The sequence below is a fragment of the Nomascus leucogenys genome, chromosome 11 (genome assembly GCF_006542625.1).
Source record: "Nomascus leucogenys isolate Asia chromosome 11, Asia_NLE_v1, whole genome shotgun sequence".
In the NCBI taxonomy this organism is placed as follows: Eukaryota; Metazoa; Chordata; class Mammalia; order Primates; family Hylobatidae; genus Nomascus; species Nomascus leucogenys.
Genome location: NC_044391.1, coordinates 10,912,066 through 10,938,367, shown reverse-complemented (window position 1 = coordinate 10,938,367; position 26,302 = coordinate 10,912,066). Strand labels below are relative to the sequence as shown.

Sequence of the window (26,302 nt, the reverse complement as noted above, 5' to 3'; positions counted from 1 at the left end):
CTTTTTACACACCTGTGTCCTAATTTCTTCTTCCTGTGACACCAGTATACTGGGTGAAGACCCACAGTTGTAACCTCATTTTAACTTCATTATATCTTTAAAGATTATCTCTAAATACAGTCACACTCTGAGGTTAGGACTTCAACATATGAATGAGGGTTGGGGGGTGCAGAGCACAATCCGGCCCATAACAACGTCCAAAGGTTGAATTCCTTTCCCAATAACTCCCTGAGGTTTGGTATTACATGGTTCAGTATCTAGGCTGTGACCAGGTGAGTCTGAATGCTTGAATCTCTCCGTGCTTAGCTATCTTCATTGGCAAACTGGATATACTGCAATATGTAACTCTAAAGTGTAATGAATAATATAAGTGACACACAGGATATATCAAATAGAAAGTGGAATTAAGATGTACTCATTTTAAGTGGAAAGGAACTGCTGCCTTCTTTTTAAGATGCAGCCAAGATATCAAGTCACTGAGGGAAAATGGATGATTCAGTGGGGCCAGGATAACCAGAAGTCATGTTAAAATAAATCAGGTTGGAGCCTCTTCATAATTATTATTACCACAAAAAGAAAACCACATGAGAATTTATTTTATAATGTTGAGATGGGAAGTGCCTTCCTAAAAATGTCACAAAACCCACAAGCAATTTTTTAAGAGAGATAAATTCAACTACACAAAAAAATCACCATGGAAATCCTGAGTGATGTGCAGCTAATTAAGGCTGGAGACAAAGTGACTGCCAGTGAAGCCATGGTGCTGAAGGTGCTGACATACTTCCCTTCTCCTTCTCCTTTGGCTGATCACCCAGCAGGCGCTTGCCAACGGCAACACCTGCCACCCAAAGTGCTTGATATTACAGAAGAAACTGCACTCTCGCTTCCTGGAGGGTGTCCGCCATGTTGCCACCATATGCATGCCGACTGGGTACCCATCTGTGACGTCAGTTCCATGTGTATCATCAGTGGGTGCAAGCAGGTCCTGGCTTTGTCTATGGAGACTGAGTTCACCTTCCCCTGCCATGAGAACTCATGGAGACTGAGTTCACCTTCCCCTGCCATGGTTGATCCGGCTGCATTTGTGGTTGCTTCCCCAGCCGAGGTTGAAGCAAAGGAAGGGCTGGAGGAGTTGAATAAGGATGTGGGATTTGGTCTTTTTGACTGATCACTAAAGACCAACCAACTCAGTCAGCTTTATTTATGAAACAAGAAAATAAAGGTTTATTTATTTATTTATTTATTTATCTATTTTTGAGATAGACTCTTGCTCTGTCGCACAGGCTGTGGTGCAGTGGCACCATCTTAGCTCATTGGAGTCTCTGCCTCCTGGGTTCAAGCGATTATTGTGCCTCAGCCTCCAGAGTAGCTGGGATTACAGGCTTGTGTCACCATGCCAGGCTAATTTTTATATTTTAGTAGAGATGGGGTTTCATCATGTTGGCCAGGCTGGTTTCAAACTTCTGATCTCAAGTGATCTGCCTGCCTCAGCCTCCCAAAGTGGTAGGATTGCAGGCGTGAGCCACTGCGCCCAGCAGTTTACTTCTTTAAACAACAGAAATCTGGAAACAAGAACACAAAAAACAGCCGAAACTGTGGGAAAAATTATAACAAATGCCACAGAAAATGCTACTTTTCCAGATTTATAAACTATTTCTACAGAGTTACAAGAAAATAATCCAGCGAACAAATTGGCAAGTGATGAAAACAGTTCAGAGATAAGGAAATACAAATGGTTCCTAGACATTTGACAACTTAAAAAGTAAGAGGAAGTCCTATTAAGTCCCATTAACACCATTTGGGATACCACATTTTAACCCTCATATTGGTAAAGATAAAAAAAGTGTGACTATAATTCAGGACTATTGAGGGCGTGGGGAAACAGGCACTCTCTTACAATGCTGGTAAGGATGTGAACTGGTACCTTGTCAATAAATGGCACTTGGTAATAACATCCATGAAAATTAAAAGGCACATACCCTGTAACCCAGAAATTCTATGGACTCCCCACACAGTGTGAAATGTTGCACTCAAGGCCAGGTGCAAATAGCTCACGCCTGTAATCCCAGCACTTTGGGAGGCCAAGGCAGGCGGATCCCTTACCTCAGGAGTTCGAGACCAGCCTGGTCAACATGGCGAAACCCCATTGCTACCAAAAATACAAAAAATTAGCTGGGTGTGGTGGCCCACATCTGTGGCCTGCACCTGTGGTCTCAGCTCCTCAGGAGGCCAAGGCAGGAGAATCGCTTGAACCTAGGAGGCAGAGGTTGCAGTCAGCTGAGATCACGCCACTGCACTCCAGCCTGGATGACAGAGCGAGACTCCGTCTCAAAAAAACAAAAAAGAAAGAAAAGAGAAAGAAAAAAAGAAATGTTGCACTCAAAGAAAACCTACTTCAGCACTTTAGGTAAGAACAAAAGACAGACAACAATTCTGGGCAGAAACTAATTGTTATACCCCAATATTCATTCTCCCTGTCTTCCATCTTAATAGAGTCCCAAATTTGTAACAGGTTCCCTGAATTGTGACTACATTTTCTGTCCTCACTTGTGTGTTTTGTAAAATGAGATATAACTGAAAGTTGGGAGGTGTCTTTCTCATGAGGGAACATGTTGGTTTTCCCCTGGCTGAAATGCAGAAGTGAAGCCTGGAGCTTAAGCAGCCATTTTCCAATGCGAGAAGACAGCCATACACCAAGAACAGAAGAACAATGAGACAGAAAGAGCTTCAGTTTCGGACACTATAGCTGCCTACAGCAGTCCTGAGTTACCCCAACTCTGCTCATTTTGTACACAAAATAAACTTCTATCTTCTTTTTTTTTCTTTTTGAGATGGAGTCTCACACTGTCGCCCAGGCTGGAGTGCAGTGGCGGCCCGATCCTGGCTCTCTGCAACCTCCACCTCTTGGGTTCAAGCATTGTCCTGCCTCAGCTTCCTGAGTAGCTGGGATTACAGGTCTGCGCCACCATCCCTGGCTAATTTTTGTATTTTTAGTAGAGATGGGGTTTCATCATGTTGGCCAGGCTGGTCTCAAACTCCTAACATCAAGTGATCTGCCCCATCTCAGCCTCCCAAAGCGCTGGGATTATAGGCATGAGCCACTGCGCCCAGCCTGAACTTCTATCTTCTTTAAGCCACTAAATCATTACTTTAGATACTTCAAAGTTTTTGATAAATCATGTTATGTACATAACATTGAATATTACACAACTCTTAAAAAGAATGAGTCAAATCTATTGAGGTATACATGTAGAATACCCAGATATAGTGAAATGAAATACTTTACAAGATGCTGATTTTATGTGAAACAAGTTTCTAAAAGGTTGTTATTGCTTGTTACCATCTGTGCAAAGAATAAAAATATCAAGATGATATGTCTGTAAGTAGATAAAATCTCTTTCTGGAATGGCACAAGACACTGGTAAGAGGAGTTGCCTCTGAGCAAGAGAACTGGAGAGTTAGGGAAGGGAATGGAAGAGAGACTGCCAGCTCTAGGACTTTTTTGTACCTTTTCGTCCTTTTGCATGTATTATTTAAAGTAAATCATAAAGTTTAAAAAATTAAAATATGCAGCTGAGATGTCCAGTATGTTCACCTGTTTGGGAATGAGACAGACAGAAATAGCTGGTGGGGCGGGTGCAGGGAAGGAGGGACATAAGTAATTTCAGGAAGTAGCACATGTATCACAGCCTAATTGGAGATAGCATCCTGTTGGCACCAGCAGATGAGAGAGGCTGATGCAAATGAATAAGGCATTAGCAATGACATCCAGAAAGTAGCAACAGGCCAAGAGGAATTTGTGTGACAAATCTGAGAAGACCAGGGATGTATGCTTCTGCCTGAGACAGAAAAATCGGCAGTGATTACTTCTAGAGAACTGCAGTGTGTGGTCATGTGCGTATTGAGGACTGAGTAGGAAAGTGGTTGAATTTTCTAGAAAGTCACTAATTTGTTTATTGAAATGAAGCATTTTTTTCTTCTCCAGCCTAGCAGTGTTTTATATATATGTGTGTGTGTGTGTGTGTGTGTGTGTGTGTGTGTGTGTATATGTATGTATTTTTATGGGGACGCCCCAATGGATTTCCATGATAGATGTAGTTTTGAATGTAGAAGCTGGAGGGTTGTTTCATTTTCTCAGTACAGAAAACACACCTAAACAAGGGTGATTAGAGGAAGGTTGCTGAGGGTTTTAAAGGTGGCAAAAAGAAGTGAGGAGGCATAACTTTCAGGCATACCTTGTAGGACAACAGCAGGTGTGAATCAGAAGTTTTGCCTTTAAGTGTGTTAGGGAAATTGGCATAGATACTGCTTAAGATATAAACAACTAATCAATTTGATGCAATAAGTAAAAGTAACTCTAGTTAGGAATGTTAATACGAACTGCCTAATTAGTATGAGCTAAGTTGCTCTCATATAAATAGTTAGATGTTTAAGATTGATCTTAAGTCTTCTCTGAAGATGGCAATAAAATCTATGAACATGTTATGCAGCTTCAAAAATCTGTGCACACCTGGTAAAATGACTTTAAAAAATTGGCAATCCCAACTGCTGGTGAGAATACGGAGAAGGAAGATTCTTGTACATTGCTGGTGTAAATGCAAAATGGTATACCCACTCCAGGGAATGTTTTTGCTTTTTTTTTTTTAAAGTTAAACATGTACTTGGAATAGACCAAGAAATTTGATTTCATTGGTTTTTGCCCAGAAGAAATGAAAACTTAGGTTCAAACAAAACCCTATATGTGAATGTTTGTAGTGGCTTTATTCATAATTGTCAAAAGCTGGAAACACGCAAATGTCCTTTAACTTGTGAATGGACATACAGACTGTGGTAAATTAAATACTACTCGGTAATAAAAGGAACTATTGAAACAGGGATGAGTCTCAGATGTATTATACTAAGTGAAGTCAGACTCAAAATATATGATTCCATTTATATGATATCCTACAAAAGACAAACTGTAGGAACAGAAAGCAGGTTAGTGGTTGGCAGGGGCTGGGAGAGATTTACTACAAAGGGGGGTAGGGACATTTCTGGGGTGATGATACTGTTCTATATTTTGACTATATTGGTAGCTACACAAATGTATGTATTTGTTAAAACTCATAAAACTGCACACTAAGAACTCTGAATGTAACTATATGAAACTGATATCCCAATACACCTGACTTTAAAATAAAACGCCTGTACTTCCAGGGAGCTTTCTAGGAAGGTAGAAACATTCTGAATCTGTGGTGGTTACATGGGTATATACATATGAAATAATTCATCCAGTTGAACATTTAATATTTGTACACTTTATGTGCACCACTGAACGTATTTCACATCTTATTTTAAAAAACAAATGATAAAAAAAGTCTGGTTGTACCTTATACTAGCAACAACAAAAGAGAGAAAGTGTGTGTGTGTGTGTGTGTGTGTGTATGAGGGAGAGAAAATAAGATGCTGAGGAAAAGGGTCAAATGACTGTCTACAACCCTGTTGGGATGGATATGAGACCTTGAGTATGGTGCTTGATAATGGTAGAAAGAAAGGCTATGGCTACCAAAGACAAATGTCACCAAAGTTGAGGTAGGAGGCAGGACTCAACTCCAGAGGTGGGGCTGGGGCACTGGACCAAATTGAGGACCAGCTTTCCATAAGACACACCCATCAGTGTGCCATGGCAACATCCAGAAGTTATCACCCATTTCCATGGCAACAACCCAGAAGTCACCACACTTTCCTAGACATTTCTGCATAAACCACCCCTTAATTTGCATATAATTAAAAGTGGGTATAAATATGAGTGCAGAACTGCCTCTGAGCTGCTACTCTGGGCACAGTGCCTATGGGGTATCCCTGCTCTGCAAGGAGCAGTGTCTCTGCTACTGCTATGCACTGCCACTTCAGTAATAGTTGCATTCTAACACCAGCAGCTCACCCTTGAATTCTTTCCTGGGTGAAGCCAAGAACCCTCCTGGGCTAAGTCCCAATTTTGAGGCTTCCCTGTGCTGCATCAATGTCACAGTCTTGCTTAAGGCTGACCCTTTGTATCAACATGTATTTGTTTTTCCTCTATCGCTTCATTCCGTTCTGCTTCTGACAGCTGCTTTTCCATTTCTAGTGATTTCTCCAACACATCTCTGCTGAGAAGGAGGGGCTGAAGGAAAAGGCCTGAGCTATAAGGACACAGATATCGGGGTTCAGACCTCGGCTCTAATACTTACAAGTTATATGACTTTTGGCAAACTTCTCCATATATTTTCATCTGGTGTATTTCTTCTCTGAGTCATTCATGTACACAGAAGTCTTAGTACCTCGGGGATCTTCAGGAACATTACACACCTCTCAGCAACAACTTTGGAACACCCCGTTTCATACTAACCCTCCTTTTTGAGCATTTGAATGATTTCTGGAGCACAATTTTTGTAGCGGTAATAGTGAACCATAAAAACTCAATGGCCTCATTATCAAGTTATCTGCACAGGGCCAATTGATTTGGATGATATCAATTCTCTTAATCCTTCCCTGGAGTGCTGTGGGGCAGAGTCCTGCTTGCTTATTTTACACAGAAGAAAAACTGCTGCAGCTCCTAGGCACCCCAGCTTTGTTCCTGGAAATACGAGGAAGTGCAAAGGTGTGGCATCCTTACTGGCAATCTACTGTATTCCCATGTGAGCATGGTGAACTCTCCTTCACATGGATTGCAGGAGCACCTCCCTGACCGCTGAGGTCCTGGGGAAAGGGAACTTGAACACCACCCGAAATATAGGAATTTTTTATGGGGGTAATGGTGAATAGGCAGACAGAGTTCATTTCCAGATTGTTATTCACTCTAAGCTTTTCAGATTCAATGTCTCTGGGGTGCGCATTGTCGAGCATCTTTACACTTCAGCCTAATGCCGTCAAACCCTGGACTTTATCCCAGAACTACAAATGAGATCTCAGCCCTGGAGTCGTCTGTCATGAGCCTCGGGGCCTGCTTTGCTGTGACTGGACACTCTACCATCTGTCTGTCAGCTTTGAAGCGCTTCCCTCTTTTGTCTCAGGAATGCAATTAAACAAGTTACTTGGAGCTGTGCCTTCAGTAATCTTACTGGAGGTTTACACAGTCATAGGGTGAGTTAACAGGGGAAGGGTTTAATCAGCGAGTTGGATGAGGAAAAGTATTTTGTTTCTTGGCTTAGTTTTGCATGGTAGCATTTGTCTCCTTATGTAAAGAGAGTGCAAGTTACTATCCTGCCATCTTCTATACCGTATTGAATTACCAATGTAATTGTAATCAGCACTTCTGGAAAGTGCTGATGGCCTATTTTGTACTTGTTTGTGTTAATCAATGTTAATTACAAAGTAAGCACGGGGTTAACGAATTATAATGGGCTTAATTAAGCTTGACAGTAACAAATGACATAACCTTTATGTTATGGCCTGGTTAAAGTAACAAAAAAAAAAAAAAGGGACAAAATAGACCAGAAAATCATCACACGGGAATCCATATTCATATACTGATTACCTACAGGAACAGAATAGTGTAATGAATTTATTGGTTTTGCTAATTGTCAAGTTAAATTTTTACCACACTGGCACTGCTAGGAGTAAAGAGAACTATTAGGCCTGCCTTTTACCCTCAAAGAATTTGTAATTTTGTTGGAAAAGAGACACAGAAAACCAAGTTTTAAAATGGTCCAATGAGTCACAAGTGAGTGGTGCCTACCATGTTACAAAGCATTTGGAAGAGACAGAGATCACCGTGGGTTGGTGCAGTGGAGGAAGACTAGGGAAGGTAGAACCCAAAGAAAGAATTCGATGGAGGAGAGGGAAGTAGGCATTCTTACTGGATGCATGGGTGGAGCAAAGGTTTGGAGGTAGAAATGCAAATACTGTGTTCAGTGAGCATGCACGCTTCTGTGAATCTGCTTCATTGATGTAAGTGCCACAGAGGGGTAAGGAAAGTGTCATCCACAGTCACACTACCTGGTCTGAGCCTTGATCTCCTCGTGTATAGAGTAAGAAATGACCACAAAGACACTTCCGGCGCCCAACTACAGCTGCAAAAGCCCTTGAGCAGGGCCTTTTCTCATTAGATGAGATAGGATGTATTTGGATGCAAGCAAGAACACACACACCTTAAACGGAATGGCTTCCATAACAATCATCTGGTTACTGCTCCTAAGTCTACTGGTCAGCTTGGTCGTTCCGCTGGTCTGGACGGGCTCAGTCGTTCTGGGCTGTTCTCACTCATACATCTGATGACTTGATGGAGGTTGGCTGGTGTGAGGTGGCCCCACTCACATGTCTGGTGGCCGGCTGGCTATTGGTTGCAGTGCTGGATTTGACTGAGACACACCAACATTCAGCAGGTTAGCCTGGGCTTGCTTACATGACAGCAACAAGTTTCCTAGAGCCAGGGTTAGGAAGCATGCAAGGCCTCCGAGGCCAAGGCTTAGAAACAATATGAAGCCAATTCTGCTGCATTCTGTGTGCCAAGGGAAGTTCCAGGGCCAGCCATATTGAAGAGGTGAAGAAAACGATTCCACTTCCCATTGAGGGCAGCTGCAAAATGACACTGCAAGGTATGAGTCCAGGGAAGAGAAGCATTTACAACTATTTTTAAACTTTACACTGTGCTTCAGGTAAAGAGGCTTTCTCACTATTCCAGAAGCAGGACTCGCTTTTCCAACACTAACCATTTGTTCAAGGAGTTTCCTCTGCTTTAGAAGTCACCTCCTCACCATTTTTGGAGTTCAAATCTGTCCCTCCTGCAAGACCGATCTCCAAAACTAATTCATCCATGAAACTTTTCCCTATCGCTTTAAATAAATACGGTTTCTCACTCTTTTGGAGTTAAAATGAGGCCACAGACTCTACAAAGTCTATCAGTTCTGAACTATTTATGACCATACAGTTTTATATATATGGTTGCATATAGTTATATGCAATTGAAAAAAATCTTTTTTATCTTAGTATATAAAATGACTATGATTTAGGGTGATAGCGTCTATTAAATTGAATCTACTGTGATTTCTTTATTCACTTTTGCTGTAAAAGAAAGCAGGCATTCATGGCTACCTGCCTAAAGCTTTACTAAAATTACTTAGTATGATTTTTGCGATTATCTTTGTTGTGATTTTGGAGCTCAGATTTTCTCTCTGGCCCCCAAGTATACTTTTTCAAATTATTCCTGCTTTTAATGTTTAGTATTTTAGAAGATTCTAAATACACTTTAAATTTTGTGACTTCGAAAATGAAAACCGTAGGCCGGGCACAGTGGCTCACACCTGTAATCCCAGCACTTTGGGAGGCCGAAGCAGGCAAATCACTTCAGGCCAGGAGTTTGAGACCAGCCTGGCCAACATGGTGAAATCCCGTCTCTATTAAAAATACAAAAATTAGCCAGGTGTGGTGGCAGGCGCCTGTAATCTCAGCATCTTGGGAGGCTGAGGCAGGAGAATCACTTGAACCCCAGAGGTAGAGGTTGCAGTGAGCCAAAATAGCGCCACTGCACTCCAGCCTGGGGGACAGAGCAAGACCCTGTGTTCAAAAAAAAAAAAAAAAAATGGTGCTGGGTTTGGACTTGGTATCTGTGATTCCTGTCTCTGGTACTATTATTTATTATATATGTATTTGAAAACCAAGAAAACACTTGTTTTTCTCATTGGCTCACTACATAGCTCTTAAATTCAACTTAAGTCCCTTGGTGTAAGGCACTCCTGTAGAAGATACTAAGTGTATCACGGGTTATAATGCTTATGGTCAGTACTCCTAGCACATAGGGAAATGGATGGGTTTATGAGGTGTCAGTTGTATCCTTTGTCCCAATTTAAGTGTCCCAGTCTGATGTTCATCAAGATTTTTTAAAAGTCATGTTTGTAAGAAAGTAAATCAATTTTATTCCTCAGAGGCTAGGATGAAGAAAAAGCATAGCTCATGAGAAATACAGTATTTTTCTTCTGATAACAGTATTCCCTGATGATTCAAATATTTTGTGGTGGAGTGAACATTCTCTTACAGTGCTATTTCACTTCTAAATGAAGAAGCTAAGACTCAGAGAGCTTAAGTCACTCAAAAGTTTTCGGCAGTTAAAAAAGTTTTTAAAATAGAGATTAAAAAAAGATTTGAAAAAAGTTTTAAAAAAGAGATTGCTAAACATCAGAAAAAAATTTCAGTAATAAATGAAGACCAAAATAAACTATATCAAAACAAACTAAACAACAACATCCCCCACCCCACAGTCCCACCATGCACATATGCATCTTGAGACCATTTGGGTTTTAATCCAGATTTCAGAATTTTCTCTCCTCCTTCCCATCACAATTCAACCTTCTTAGAAAATAAAAATGTCGGCCGGGCTTGGTGGCTCACGCCTGTAATCCCAGCACTTTGAGAGGCAGAGGCGGGTGGATCACGAGGTCAGCAGTTCGAGATCAGCCTGTCCAACATGGTGAAACCCCTGTCTCTACTAAAAATACAAAAATTAGCTGGGCTTGGTGGTGGGCACCTGTAATCCCAGCTACTCAGGAGGCTGAGGCAGGAGAATCGCTTGAAACCAGAAGGTGGAGGTTGCAGTGAGCTGAGATCGTGCCAACGCACTCCAGCCTGGGCAACAAGAGCGAAACTCTGTTCAAAAAAAAAAAAAAAAAGGATATGTATATATACACAATAAAAATAAAAATGTCTTTTATCCATCCAATTGAATTTTAAAATCATAGATTCTTAAACCTTTTTTATGCTGTGGACCCTTTTGGTTGTTTGGTGAGAGTAACATTTCAGAATAACATTTTAAAATGCATAAAATAAAATAAATGGGATTACCAGGAAAATCAATTATACTGAATTATAACTATTAAAATGTTAGAAATAAATGTGATCTTAAGGTAGGTTTGTTATTTAGTGGCTCCCTTGAGTACCCACCCCTCCTTTGGAGGGCCCTCCCACGTTGACTGGGCGTGGCCATGTGACTGCCTTTGGTCAATGGAAGTCCAGCAAAGGCTTGTGCATAGGGCGTGCTCTCCTGGACAGGTGTCTCGCTGCTGCAAGAAATCTGGAACCTGGTCTAAACTTTTTGAGGATGAAAAAGCAAAATGCACCAACTTTTCCTCACCCCAGCTGAGCCTAGATCCCAGCCACAAAGCCCGGGTGACACCAGCAACCCAAAGAATTGAGAGAAATAATAACCGGTTTTGTTTTAAGCCTCCACACTTTTGGCCATTATTTTTATGCATCAGTACATAACTGATATGGATCCCTGAATTCTATTACTGACCTTTTGGGCCCTGGATTTACAGCTTTTTTTTTGAGATTGGGTCTCACTCTGTCACTCAGGTTGGAGTCCAGTGGTGTGATCTTGGCGCAACCTCCGCCTCCCATGCTCAAGCGATTGTCCCACCTCAGCCTCCTGAGTAGCTGGGACTACAAGCACACGCCACCATGCGTGGCTGTTATTTTTGTTTGTTTTGTTTTGTCGTAGAGACCGGGTTTTACCGTGTTGCCCAGGCTGGTCTCGAACTCCTGAGTTCTGGCAATCCATCCTCCTCGGCCTCCCAAAGTGCTGGGATTACAGGCATTAGCCACCGTGCCCGGCCTAGAGCTTCTGTAACTGTTTCTCACTATCAGTATTTTAAGCTCTCACAGTTTGCGTAGAGGTCATCTATCCCCCGGCTCCTTGCAGGGAGGGTGGCAGCCGGCAGCATCTTCACTCCCCGAACGTGCTGGAAATGCCACGTCTCAGGCTTCCTCTCTGACCTGCCCATTAGAAGCTGCAGTTTCACAAGACCGCCAGGTGATCCCTTTAAACATTCAAGTTTGCAAAGCACTTTAAAGTAGGCACACTAAAGTTTGAGAAGATGAGCAAACCCCTTATCTTATAATAATCTTCCCTTTCAGAAACTTCCTTCACGCTCCAATAGAAATATTTCCTGCTAAGAAAGTGCCCGTTCCGTATAGTCTGCGATGCTCAAGCCTTACTGCCTCCTATTGAAAAGCTCCAGGCATGCTGTTTGTTGTCTAAAGCGTCTGCCGGGCTGCGATGGTCCGTTTTGTGTCAGACGGCAAAGTCGTGGATGGAAAGGGGGCTTATAAACACGTGTAGGTTGTTGGAATTACATTAACAAATGAATGAGCAAAACCTTCTAAACCACCGACCAATGAAACCCCGATACAGAAAATAGCTGTCATGAGTAAGCTAGCACTCCTGAGAAGTTTGAATACTGAACTGGCCAGCGTCTGCACGCTGACGCCCCCCAGGTGGCCGGAGTGACCTGGAGCAGGCGTGGCGGTCTCTCAACCCCGCGCGTTGAGCCCGCGCAGTTTGTCCCCATGCAGCTCCCATATAAGGCGGGCCCCTCCCCTGCCCCAGGCAGCTAGGTCGCCGCGCTGGCTCCCTGGCGGCTTCTCAAACCAACCCGCCGCTACTGCGCATGCTTGGCCAGCTCGTCCGCTCCTTAATATCCTGCTCCGGGTGTTCCTGCCACCCGTTGGGCAGATTCGCACCCAGCTCTGCTCCAGACAGAGGGAAAACCCAGTGATTTCCGGGCTCTAGAAACAAAGGGGTGCTATGATTCCCTGCTGGCCCTAGGGGTCCAGGGAAGGTTATGGAAAGATAATTCTTTGTGTAAGCGGGTTGCGTATTTGCAGACATCATCCCACTTGATGCATTCACCAACTCTATGCCGTAGTTCCCGATTTGCAGATGAGGCAAGAAGGCTCAGAGGCGCCCAGTAATTCAGAATGGGGGGCTGACAAGGCTAGTGTTGGAGCTAGGACTTAAAAACAGGAGCTTCGCCTCCATTCCTTGCGTCTCCCATTATAGCTTGGCTTCCTGGAATGGCTGCTCCTGTGGCTCGCAGGTGGTCTTCTGGGTGTGTGTAAACGATTTCATGCATGCTCGATTCACTGAATGAATGCATTTACCTTCTACACAGGAAGGGAGGTGGAGCTCACTACTACAAGAGGCCCTAAGCCTTAAGATACCAGTTGGCCTGGCGCGATGGCTCACGCCTGTAATCCCAGCACTCTGGGAGGCCGAGGCGGGCGGATCATTTGAGGTCAGGAGTTCGAGACCAACCTGGCCAACATAGTGAAACCCCGTCTCTACTAAAAATACAAAAATCAGCCGGGCGTGGTGGCACGCCCTCAGCTACTCGGGAGGCTGAGGCAGGAGAATCGCTTGAACCCGGGAGGCAGACGTTGCAGTGAGCCGAGATCGCAGCATTACACTCCAGCCTGGGTGCCCTGTCTCAAAAAAAAAAAAAAAAAAAAGATACCAGTTGTGCTCGCCTTTATGATTAAAACTAAAAATTACTAAAGTGTGCAAAACAAGTCCAAATAAAGTTTGATTCTAGCCAATATAATGACATTCCCGCACACATTTAAAACATCCAACACCCTATTAATTTTCGTTTACCGGTATCCCGAGTTAAGGGGTCCAAAACATACGCTCGGACCTCCTTAGGGTAGCAGAGAAGGCCCTAGCGGAGTTCGCCACCAACAAGCTGTGATCATCTCCGCGTCTCAGTTTGTTCGTGTGTAAAATGGATGCGTTAACTCATGCTTGGCTGGGTGAAGCCAGGTCCTTGTTAAGGGCTGTAAAACTGGCTTTGGTCACCTGACCCCAGGACTGTGATCCTTGCCGATGGCTTTAAATTGCTGCGATCCTCTTCTCTCCAGTTTTTCAGGCCATGAGGGTGGGTTCTAGTTTTCTTGAAACCACCCGCTCCGGGTCGCCCCCCCATAACCTCTGCGCCAAGGTCCACAACGTGGCCTTTCCAGACTTGCAGATCCGGGAGGCGGCTCCCAGGCCCCGCGGCCCCGCCCCTCTGCGCCGCCCGGCCGCCGCCAAACCGCGGCGCACGGATCACGCGGGCCGGAGCCGCTCTGGGCATGCTCAGTGGCCCGGCAGGTGGGGCCGCCGCGGAACTCCAGGTCCGGCCGGGAGCAGAGGGGCGGGGGCGAGAGGGAAGTGGGCGGGAGCCGCGAGCTGAGTTGCCAGCGTCGCCGGCGACCGCGGAGTTCTGGGCTGGTGGGACCCCGCGCGGGCTGGGTCGGGATGAGCGATGGCATCGGTCAAGGTGGCCGTGAGGGTCCGGCCCATGAATCGCAGGTGAGTGGGGCCGCCCGCGCCCCGCCCCCTCGTCGCGCGCCCACCCAGAGGAAGCCTGTTTCCAGCTCCCCCAAAGCCAGCCTGGACTTAAAAGTGTCACCGGCTGGTCCCTGGCCCACCGGGCCCAGGCTGTGGCCTCTAGGGGCCTGGAGGACTTCGTGCACTGCTGTCCCGTTCACATTGCCCTGGAGAGGACCCTGGTGGTAAAGGAGAAGATTCTATTAACTCTCTCCATCCTAGTAACTTGAGATGTTCTTGTTCCCCCTTTTAAAAAGCATCAAGGGAACGTTACCATGAAGATGTAAAATAGTTCGGGGGAAGGTGAGAGTGCTGAGGGGGGCACCACGAACTGTCAGGCGAACTCCTCATTTCTACCAACTCAGAAGTTCTGTTAATAATTAACCATGCTACTTTTTAATCTTTCAGTTAGAGATGATTTTGATTCCCTGAATGTCTAATCGATAACTTAGCAGTTCCTAACTTCATGTTAGAGAGTGGATGGGAAAACTTTGACAAAGTCCTGACTCCTAGAAAAAAATCAAGGACGCTTTACACGTGTGTGAAATACTCTGCTATTAAGAGAGAGGAAGAGTGTTAACACAAAATTTAATCTTGTTATATATTTCTACAAAGTAATGCTTTTCAGAATCCTTCTCTTCATTCACTGAAAAATAGTCTGTGCTCCCTTTTCAATGACCTCTTTTTAATCAGTTTAGAAAGTTTCTTTGGAAAAGTTACTTTTTAAATTGGTTTGACTTTAAAGAATGAAGTAGAAATGGGATGTGTCCTCCAAGGTGATAGGCGAGGTTCACACAGAGCCATTTGATTTTATTGACTTCTCTACCAAGTTGGTGGATATTTGACTTACCATAGGGCCTTTTTGCTTTTGTCGTATCAACTTGTGGAGGTTAATGTTTGGTAGTTCTGATGCCTGATTGGGGCAGCTGAAGGCCATAAAATCAAAAGATTTCCAGAACCTTATTTGACTCATCTGAATGTGTTTCTTCTCTTGGCAAGTAGGGAATCATTATTTTGGTTTGTAATCATTAAAACCCAATGTTTTTAGAATCTGCTTTTTGTGACTTTTGAGTTATTTCTAAAGCTGTTTAGAGTAAGAGTTTGACTGTTTTGCTCTAAGGGAATATTTATGTTTCTGTGTACATTCAATCATAGAAGATAAACTTTAGAACGATTTTTCTTTATTATGGATTTTATTATAGAAGTTCTTTTTCTTTTTTGGAAAAAGGTGAACACATGCCAGAAAATTGTATTGTGTAACTTTAGAAAGTATTTGTTAGGCTGGGCGCGGTGGCTCATGCCTGTGATCCCAGCACTTTGGGAGGCCAAGGCGGGCGGATCACGAGGTCAAGAGATCGAGACCATCCTGGCTAACACGGTGAAACCCCTTCTCTACTAAAAATACAAAAAATTAGCCAGGCGTGGTGGTGGACGCCTGTAGTCCCAGGTTGAGGCAGGAGAATGGTGTGAACCTGGGAGGTGGAGCTGGCAGTGAGCCGACACCGCGCCACTGCACTCCAGCATCGGTGACAGAGCGAGACTCCGTCTCAAAAAAAAAAAAAAAAAAAGTATTTGTTAAGCACCTACCGAACACATAGGATTCCTCTGGGTGCTGTCTGGCATACAAGGGGAATGAGACCTGGTGAGCCATGGTGAGAGAGGGATTATGTTCTGGCATGAGTCTTGTGAAGTATTGGGCCTGCTGGGACAGGAACTGGGAGTTCAGTGCCTTGCCAGTGTAGGCCTGGAGCCCAGGTACATGGAGGGATGGCAGGAAATAAGTCCAGAGGCCATGGGCTTTGAGGAGGCAGATTCGCGTGATGTTATTTATATTCTCAGTAGAGAACTCTGGTGGTGTCAAGATTGAGGTAAGAGGCGGGTGATTAGCAGTCTGGGCCAGAGGTGAAATTGGAAGGCAGGATAGTTACAGGAAGACCATTCACTGGCAGAATTGGCAGGATTTGGCAGCTCACTGGATGGGAAGAAGGGGGAAGAATGAGAGTATAGAGTCATTAACTGAGGTTTGATGCTGAAGGAGGTGAACAAGGTTTGAGGAAGGTGGACAATGAAGTTGGTGTGTTCTCTCTTGGATGTGGAGAGTTACATGAGATGTAGTGAGTGTCAAGTACAATCACAGAGCAAGTGTTTCACGCATGTTGACCTTGTTCATTATCTGAAGTGTGGGAAGGACATCCATCCCTCTGCTAGAGGTGTTCAGCAGAAAGCTGAAAACGCGGGTTTAGGTCTCAGGTGATTTGAGGATCAACATCTGGAAATCTTTTGCACATAAACCACAATTTAAGGATGTTACGTGAGAAGAAAAGGGAGGCAGGGATTGGACATGCCCCTCTCTAGGATATGCCCCTCTCTAGGATTTCAGGGAGAAGATTGGCTTGCAGTCTGTAGAGGAGAACCAGCACAGCAAATGGTCATGGCAGGAAAGGGAGAAGAGCATCGTGAAGGAGGTGGTGGTGGTTAGTGTCAAATATTGCCAGGATGATGAGAATAAGATGGTGTCCTTGGTCTTGAAGACAAGGCTAGTTGATAACCTTCCCAACAGTACTTTTAAGGAGAGTCAATGATTCAGAAGTTGGCAATGAGTAGAAAGAGATATATAAATTGGCAACTGAATATACTTGACCTAATTTATAAGGAAAGACATGCATACTATAGTAGTGATAAAATGCCATTTTTAAACCAGTGAGATTGATAAATATTAACTGAGCACCAATTGCTGGTACAGGAGTGATGAAACAGACACCTCTGCATTGACCATGGAAGCATAAAGGATCAAAACATCTGAAACTTTCATATTGGGAAATTTGACAGTAGCTGTCAAGATTAGAAATCTTTATACTTAAGCAGAAAATGCTTCCCTTAAAAAATTGGAAATCTATAAACTTTTGATTTGACCATCTCATTTCTAGTTTTTCTAATTTCTAATTTTTATTATATGGATTATATTTCTGCCTACAAAGATATATGTGTAAAGATGATTTTTGCATCATCATTCATAACAAAAAATCATAAATGACCTTAATATACAAAATAGGGAAATTTGTTAAGTTATAGCCTAAATCATTTGGTGGATTATTATGCAAGTCTTAAAAAGAGGGTGTTAATCCATGGACACAGGAAGGGGAACATGACACTCCAGGGACTGTTGTGGGGTGGGGGGAGGGGGGAGGGATAGCATTAGGAGATATACCTAATGCTAAATGATGAGTTAATGGGTGCAGCACACCAACATGGCACATGGATACATATGTAACAAACCTGCACATTGTGCACATGTACCCTAAAACTTAAAGTATAATAATAATAAAATTAAAAAAAAAGAGGGTGTTAATCTTCAAAGACTTCCAAGGTAGAGGATTGAGAAAAGCAAGATATCCACAGTGGAGTAAAGTTGTGTGTTTGTGTGTGCTAACAAATGTACACACACACACACACACACACACAGATTCATCTATATGTAATGGTTTATAAGAAACCTAACACTGATACCTCTAAAGAGGAGGACTGATGATGAATCCATTAGGCAAAGATGAAAGGCATTTTTTTTTTACTATTTGTTTTTACTTTTCTCATGCATAGTTTTATAATTAATACTTAGAATTAATTATTAACCCAGCAGTGCTTATTTAGGTAATTTTAAAAAGTCACCCACAAAATTCATTGGCACTGGAGAAGTTTCAGTTGGTTGTGAGGAGGATTGAAGGAAATTGTTAACAATGTTTTTAATGTTTATTTTTAGAGTAGTGGAGCCTCAGGCAAAGGGAAAGCAACCTACAGAAAAACAAGTCCCAGAGTTTTTGGAAAGTTAAGGACTACTGGTGGTAGAGTATTGAGTTTGACTGAGTTTCTAAACTAGGGGCCTTTGCAGTAATCAGTCAGCCTTGTAAGGAATATGAGTGCTTGATTCAGGCCAAGATGTGATGAGTTTATTTTTATTGCCTTATGGCTTTCAATTATGTGGCAGTAATACTCATTTCAAATGCGGAAGTGATTCTGTTGCATAGGCAAAATAGTAGCCACCTTTATTGAGACTTGACTCTGTGCCAGACTCTCTGGTCCTAGCTCCAGGTACAAAATCCAGTTTAATCTTTGCAGCCATCTTGGCAGGTAGAGACTATTATTGTTATGCCATTTGACAGATGGGGAGACATACTTTCTTAGTGTGTTTGGACTGCTCTAACAAAATACCATAAACTGGGTGACTTATAAACAACAAGCATTTATTTCTCGTAGTTCTGAAGCTTGGGATATCCAAGATCAAGGTGCCAGCAGATAGGCTGTCTGGCTGTCTTGTGAGAGCCAGGTCCTCATACATGGTAGGTTCTTGCTGTGTCCTCAAGTGGTAGAAGGAGCAGACAGACTCCCTTGGGCCTGTTTTATAAGGGTACTAATCCCATTCACAAGGACCTCATGACCTAATCACCTCCCAAAGGCCCTACCTCTTAATACTATTTCAGTGAGGGGTCAGGTTTCAATATTTGAATTTTAGAGGGACACAAACATTCAGATCATAGCACATAGTTAACTTGCCCAAAGTCAAAGTCAGTTTATTAAGACAGTCACAGCTACGCCTTTTTTTTTTTTTTTTTTTTGAGACAGGGTCTCACTCTGTTGTCCAGGCTGGAGTGCAGTGGCACAGAATCATGGCTCACTGCAGCCTCAACCTCCTGGTGGGCTCAGGTGATCCTCCTGCCTCAGGCTCCTGAGTAGCTGGGACTATTGGTGCACACCACCACACTTGGCTAATTTTTAAAATTATTTGTAGAGACGGGGTCTCCCTATGTTGCCCAGGCTGGTCTCAAACTCCTAGGTTCAAGTGATCCTCCCATCTTTGCCTCCCAAAATGCTGGGGTTACAGGTGTGATCCACGAAAGAGTTGCAGTTGGGTGTGAAAAACGCTGTTGTGGGTTCAAGTGAGATAATGCATGTGGATAAAGCTCTCCACACAGAGCCTGGCATTCAGCAAGGGCGCCATGAAGAGTGTTTGTTTTCATTACTATTATTTTTACAGTTTAATAATTGTAACTTTATTCAAAAACAAGTATTTAAAAAATGCCAAAAAATATTTGCTGAGTGCTGGTGATGTGCCAGCTTTATAGCTATGTTGTATAATGTGCTTGCTTATCTGATAGGGCAAATCCACCCCATTCTTTCTCTTTTCTGACTGTTCCTAGCCTTTCTTCCTGATTAGCCTCTCAGGTAGAATCTAGTATCAAGTCTATCAAGTTCAGGAGAGAAAAAGAAGAAAAAAACCACCAGTGGCATTTTGCCTAGATTTGATATCTTTAGGGTGTACTGACGTCTTCCTCTTTTAAAAAGAAGATAGGTCAAAGGGAAAGTAGTTCATGGTTAGCCTCTTAGGGCTGTGATGATGAGGACAAACATGTGTTGTATTAAGGACGGGAGGTATCTGTCAAGGCACTGCCAGGTACCAGGTACTACGCTTATTTCTTTTTTTTGAGACGGAGTCTCGCTCTGTCGCCCAGCGTGGAGTGCAGTGGCGCGATCTGGGTTCACTGCAAGCTCCGCCTCCCGGGTTGACGCCGTTTCCTGCCTCAGCCTCAGGAGTAGCTGGGACCACAGGCGCCCGCCACCACGCCCGGCTAATTTTTTTTGTATTTTTAGTAGAGATGGGGTTTTACCGTGTTAGCCAGGATGGTCTCTATCTCCTGACCTCATGATCCGCCCCTCTCAGCCACCCCAAGTGCTGGGATTACAGGCGTGAGCACCCAGCCCTATGCTTATTTCCTTACCTTGGCAATTGCGTTTCATCCTCTCACCAATTGACTGACCGATAAAAGCCAGGGGAGACTGAGACCCCTCAGATAATAATGCTGCGTTGAGCCAGCTGCTTCGGTTCCCTTCAGAGCCCTTTGTGCAGTGACGTTGCCTCTGGGCTTACAGATGACAGAAGCCCGTGGCCCCAGGGAAATGCCGATCAGAGAATACACAACATGCAAAAATAACAATACAATCTGTGTACGGTTGAGATGGAACCTCTAGGGATTCTAGAGGCTAGAGGAAGAGATCTCCACGGCTTCTGCCATCTCTTTAGATAAGAGGGTGGAGCTTGAGTTGCGTCCTGAAGGGATATTGCCAGCGACCATATAGATAATTTCTGTTAGGTGCTTGGCTGATACTCTTTGGAAGTTGGCATTGTCAGCCCATTCCACAGATGAGGAACAGGGGCTCAGAGACTGAAATAAGGAGGTCTCTTATTCACAAATAAGAAATAAGACCGCCCAAGGTCGCATAGCTAGATACTATGATGCTGGATTTGAACCCAAGTCTCCCCTACTCTAACTTCCTAAAGTCCTTTCGTTATACAGAAGACTTAGTTGAGAGGTAGGCAGGGGGTGGTTGGAAGGTAGGAACACATTTATTTCACTAATGATTTTAGACAAATTGAAGATTTTTAAGAATTAGTTGCAAGGCAGGTAGACAGGGTGTTGCGAGGACTTTTCTTTGTTAAGCCTGGGCATTTGGGTTTTTGATCTCTAGATCCCTGTGCTGGCCAGTGTGATAACTGTCGGCCCTCTATGTGACTATTTAAGTTAACATAAAATAAAATAAAATAAGGATTTTAGTTAATTGCATTAGGCACGTTTCAAATGCTCAATAGACACATATTCAATAATGTAGATATAAATATATCCACCATCCTGGAAAATTCTCTTGTGCAACAAGTCTGAATAAAGGCTTGAATTCCAGCCCTTTTACTTTCTAGCTCCATGCCTTGGTACTTTATTGAACATGTCTGTGCCTCAGTTTCTTCATCTGTAAAATGGAGATCTCCATAGGACCCACCTCGTGGGGCTGGAATGGTGATTTAATGAGGTAGCATTTCGTACAGTGCTGGGCCGAAAAGTAAGGGTTCTGTAAATATCAGGCATATTATTAGGCATTGTGAGCTACTGATGGTTCTAAAACAGGGCTGTCTTTCGCCAGTTAGTGTTTTCTGAAGTTTCATCTAATAGTAGTGTAGGGAAATAATAATACTAGCACCAGTAATGGTGAACTTTTATTTACCATTTGCCAAGGGCTGTGCAAAGTGCCTTTTATACATTATCTCCCTGACTTTCTTGCCACCACTCTGTGACGCAAGACTGAGGTTCAAGATGTCTGTCTGAGTGCTGACAACCAGTGCAGGAAGACAGTAAAGAGAACTGAAATATGACCCATGGTGATCGGATTCTGGGCTTGGTTGTAATTGGAAAGGGAAGAGGCAAGGGACAAAACTTACAAACAAAGCCCTGAAGAAGCAATCAGTGTATTTTCTGATGATGAAAATAATGTATGCTTATGAAACATGTGTTATGCAGAAAAATGTACCGAAGAAATCAAATCACAAATTGCTCATAATCCCACGATCTGGAGCTAACTACTCATAAACTTTTGGTGCGTTTGCACCTAGTCTTTTTCCCGTTCATGTAGGAACATAATGTACACACTTCTATATGCTGCTTTTTGCAGTTGCAAGAGACATTCTAAAGACCAGTCAGCAGGACATAGAGAAGTGGGGAGTCAAAGATGACTCTGAGTGGCTTGGGGCCTTATTAAGTGGAAGAATGACCTTTCCCAAAGGCAGTGATGCTGGCCCTGCGCGGGTTGGGGTGGGTGGAAGGGCGTGGGGGTCTGTTGATTTGTTTCGGGGTGCTGGTGGGAACTCCGGGCAGTAGAAACTCAGGTGAGTTATCAGCTCTGCGGATGTGCATTTGCAGGTGGGTCACTGGAAGATGATAGTTGCTGTGGTGGAAGTGAATTCTGTCTCCCAGGAAGAGCACAGTAAAGGAGAAAGAGAAAGGGTAACAGCAGTGCTGCATGAGCCGAGTTCAGGCTGGAGCCCTTCAGTGGGCTAGCCGAGTGACTGGGCAAGCTGATTTTCCTCTTTAAGGCTCAGGTTCTGTTTTATGAAACAGTGATTCTCCAAGTGTGGTCCAGGGACAACTGGATATCATTGAGACTCTTTTATAGGGGGTTCACAAAGTCAGAACTGTTTTCACAGTACTACTAAGATGTTATATTCCATTTTTTCATTCTCTCATGAGGGTACAGTCAAATTTTCTAGAAACTACATGATGTGTGATGATGTCATGGCTCTGTGGGCTGTGCATTTTGTTTAAAATTTTCAGTTTTAATTTCTAACATGGTAACTATCAGTAGATATAATTGATGTTAATAAAAGCTCTTGGGCCTCCTCAGTAATTTTTTAAGCCTATAAAAGCAACCTGAGGCCACAACATTTGAGAGCCACTTCTGTAAAATAATGCTGTATAAGTAGTTGAGATCAGATGAAATAAATAAATATATAATAACGGTCCACTAAATCATAGTTACTATTATCTTTTATACTCACTATGGTTACTGACAGCCAGATTTCGGGAGGTAAGAGTGGAGGATCAAGTTGGAGAGAGAAGGGGCGCGGAGAGAGGAAGGGAGGAAGGCAGGAGAGTAGAATGTCACGTCCAACCAGGGGGCTCAAGGCTTGGGAGGAGGGAAGGTCGCCAGTGTGGGAGGCTGCACAGTCAGGCGGTCGGGCTCAAGTCTGTGGAGGGGTGGGAGGCAGTGCCATGGTTGTGGGAGGCTTGTGCAGTGTGATTGGGCTGTGAGGGCATTGGAGGTAGCCTGTTGCTGCCCTTCCAGTTAATGGAGAGATGAAAGGAAGGAGGGAGCCTCATTTCCATTCATCTAATGCAGAGGTTGACTCCTGTAATCTTTTTTTATTTCAGTTTTTTTTTTTTTTTAAGTTTTAGAGTACATGTGCACAATGTGCAGTTTAGTTACATATGTATACGTGTGCCATGTTGCTGTGCTGCACCCATTAACTCATCATTTAACATTAGGTATATCTCCTAATGCTATCCCTCCCCTCTCCCCCCACCCCACAACAGGCCCCGGTGTGTGATATTCCCTTCTTGTGTCCAAGTGTTCTTATTGTTCAATTCCCACCTATGAGTGAGAACATGCGGTGTTTGGTTTTTTGTCCTTGTGATGCACATATATGTTTACTGCGGCACTATTCACAATAGCAAAGACTTGGAACCAAGCCAAATGTCCAACAATGATAGACTGGATTAAGAAAATGTGGCACATATACACCATGGAATACTATGCAGCCATAAGAAAGGATGAGTTCATGTCCTTTGTAGGGACATGGATGAAGCTGGAAACCATCCTTCTCAGCAAACTATCGCAAGGACTCCTATAATCTTTTGAAACCTTTTTACTCCATGTTTGAGGCATGGCCTGGTCTGCATCCCTGGATCCCAGCCCTTACCTGGACATGACAAACCCAGGCTCAGCAGAAGACAGATTTTTTTGTTTGTTTGTCTCTTTTTGTTTTGAAGAAGAGAAAAAGAAAACAGGGAGTTTGGGGTTGGTGAAAGAAGGCTGGAGGAGCAAGGGAGGGAAGGGGCTGCTGGCTGGAAAGAGAAGGGAGGGGAGAGTTGCTGCTGTTGCTGACACCTCGAGTTGGGAGCGCATGGAAGTTTTTTCTTTCTCTTAGGTGAACTTGATAAGTAATATGATGCAAATGCCTGATATTTTTCCTTATACAATATTTTAAAATATCTTTGTGTGCAAAATACACTTATACGAGGTGTATTAGTAGTTTAAAAGGTGCTCTTGAGTGACTTGGGTTATTTACTAAACATAATTTGGTTTTAAACTTCTGTTGCTTTATTTTAAACATGGAAACTGTGTGTGAGCATGAGAGTGGAGTGGGAGAGAGTGGAGTGGTAGAGATCGAGTGCGTATGTGTTTCTTTTTGCCTGTCAGAGAGACAGAGAAGTTATTTAGAAATGTCCAGTTGTGTGATATATAGCAGTTTGGTCTAAAGTTGATTTATATGATACTTCCTTGTTTCTTGACTGTTTTTCTAAGTTATTTTGATAGCTTTGGCTGTTTTTGCAGATTCTGGAATTGGGATGCCATCTTACTGAAGCTTGTTTTGTGAAAGAGAATATGTTAATTATACTTATATCTGTAGTCTGGGAAAAGAAGTAATAGTGTTTTAGCCCCTTCCTGAGGACTGAGAGGTTTGTTTTGTTGGCTTTGACTGCCTTTCCTCAAGTTCAAGTTATAAAAAGACAGGGGAAAAAATCCTTACAGGGAGGTTGGTCAGCACTGGCTTGGACTTAGCCCGCACATTCATCCAAGCACAAAGGAGGTAACCACCAGTGGGGCCAGGAAGCTTGCCTTCAGTCACTCCTATTATCCCTGGCGGAGCATTTGTGTTTTTTGCTCTGTCCATTTCCAAATGTACTCATTTTTCATTGTTGCTGTCCATGAGAGAGGAAATAGCTGTTTCTGTGATCAGTCATTTATTCATAGACACTTTAAGTACATTTCAGTGGGATATGTAGAATTTAAAGTAAATTGAGAAAGTTAACGCTTTCAATGTAATCATTGATCAGTAATTTGGTCACTCATTACTATTTCTGGCCACTCATTCACTTGCTAGGAATTCTGCTAAATCCTGTGCTGTATTATCTAATTCACTTCTTCACAACAGTTCTATAGGGGTGAACATCATTAGATCCGTCTTACAGATGGGTAACTGAGTCCCAGAGAAGGCTCAGGTTCTGTCTTATATGCCCGTCTTCAGAGAAGGCTTTATTACCTTTCTCTGGTTTTCTGGCTTGGTAACATTCCCCATTTTATGAATGTGTATGTGTGTGTATGTGTGAATATATTTTTGTTTGCTTATTATCTCTTAAACTCTCTGAGAGCCAATCACCGTGTAGGTCTTGTTCATGGCTGTTTCCCCGGGGCCTGGAACTGTGTTGGGTAGACATGAGCACTCAGAAAGTATTCGTTGCATTTATAAGTATCTTCACTCACCCTCCACACGTGCCTCGCACTTTCTGTGGATGCTTGTGAGGGATTGGGATCCGTAGTCGCGGCGTTTGTTGCATGTCTCACATTGTTTCCCGTGAGGAGGAAAAGAGCATCTTGACAATCCTTAGGAAGACGCGAGGGGTGACAGAGGGCAGAGCAAGAGCCTCGGTAAAGAAGGACAGCTTCAGCTCTTTCCCGTGTATTACATTTACTTAATATTACACTCCCAATAAAGATTAAGATTACTTAAGATTACACACCCAATGCACATTCTGTTTATCCCTTAAGGTTAGAGAGTTGGAGGTACAGCACCCTGGTACAGCACTATACTGTGTTTAAATGATACATAGTTTATAGGGCAGAATACTCTTGTTTCTTTATTCAGAAAAAGTATTTAAAAAATTTTTTATTTTGAAATAATTGTAGATTTATAGTAAAGTTGCAAAATAGTAGAGAGTTCCCATATATAAACTCTTCACCAAACTTCCTGTAATATTATGCCTTATGTAACCACAGTACAATGATCAAAACCAAGAAATTAACTAAACTTTATCTAGATTTCACCGGTTTTCCCACTGATGTCTTCCTTCTGGTTCAGCATCCAATCCAGGATCCCACATTGCATCTAAATGTAGCATGTCTCCTGAGGCTTCTCTGGTACATGACAGTTTGTAAGTCTTTCCTTGTTTTTCATAACCTTAATTTTTGAAGAGTACTGGCCAGTTATTTTTTAGAATGGTTCTCAATGTGACTTTCTCTGATGTTTTATCACAAATAAATTGAAGTTAAGCAATTTTGGCAATAATACCACAAAAGTGATTTTGTGTCCTTCATATGATACTGGGGTATGTGATGTCAATATGTCTTATTACGGGTGATGTTGACCTTGATTACGTGGTTAAGGTGGTATCTGCAGGGTTTCTCCACTGTAATGTTTTATTTTTTTTCCTGTTTGTAATTAATACATATCTTGGGGGAGATACTTAAAGTTTTTGACTTCAGTTTGCAAAAGGATTTTCCCCTCATGGCAACACACCTCAGATTTTCTAATAAAAGTTATTGTGAATATTAAAACTATTTAAAACATTTTTTTTCCCTCTGACTTAGTGAGAAAGGATTTGTCGTATTATTTGAAATGAAGGACGCTTGTGTTTTGGAAGGCCGATGATAATTGTATAGAACTGTGTGCTTCAAACGAGATCCACAGTAAGACATTCATCTGCTCAATGCATGCTGATATTTTCTATTCTCTACTACTTTTTTTTTGAGACGGCGTCTTGCTCTGTGGCCCAGGCTGGAGTGCAGCGGCTCCATCTCTGCCCACTGTAACCTCCACCTCCTGGGTTC

General features: G+C 43.0%; 1 protein-coding gene and 1 long non-coding RNA gene across 5 annotated transcripts in view; one reads left to right on the top strand and one right to left on the bottom strand.

The window, feature by feature from the left end:
• Nucleotides 1–8,148: 8,148 nt before the first annotated feature.
• On the bottom strand, nucleotides 8,149–11,280 carry LOC115837332. Its single transcript, XR_004032385.1, has 2 exons — nucleotides 11,246–11,280; nucleotides 8,149–8,535 (listed from the first exon to the last, which is right to left on the bottom strand). It is a non-coding gene; the product is annotated as an uncharacterized LOC115837332 (long non-coding RNA).
• Nucleotides 11,281–13,860: 2,580 nt separating this feature from the next.
• Nucleotides 13,861–26,302, top strand: part of KIF16B (kinesin family member 16B) — a 299,853-nt gene continuing 287,411 nt past the window's right edge. For 3 of the 4 annotated variants that reach the window (XM_003252139.3, XM_003252138.3, XM_003252140.2), the window contains exon 1: nucleotides 13,861–14,080. In XM_003252139.3, coding sequence (XP_003252187.1) covers nucleotides 14,034–14,080 — 47 coding nt within the window. In that variant the 5' untranslated portion in view covers nucleotides 13,861–14,033. The remainder of the gene's footprint in view (nucleotides 14,081–26,302) is intronic. The other variant, XM_012510215.2, reaches the window with a different exon arrangement.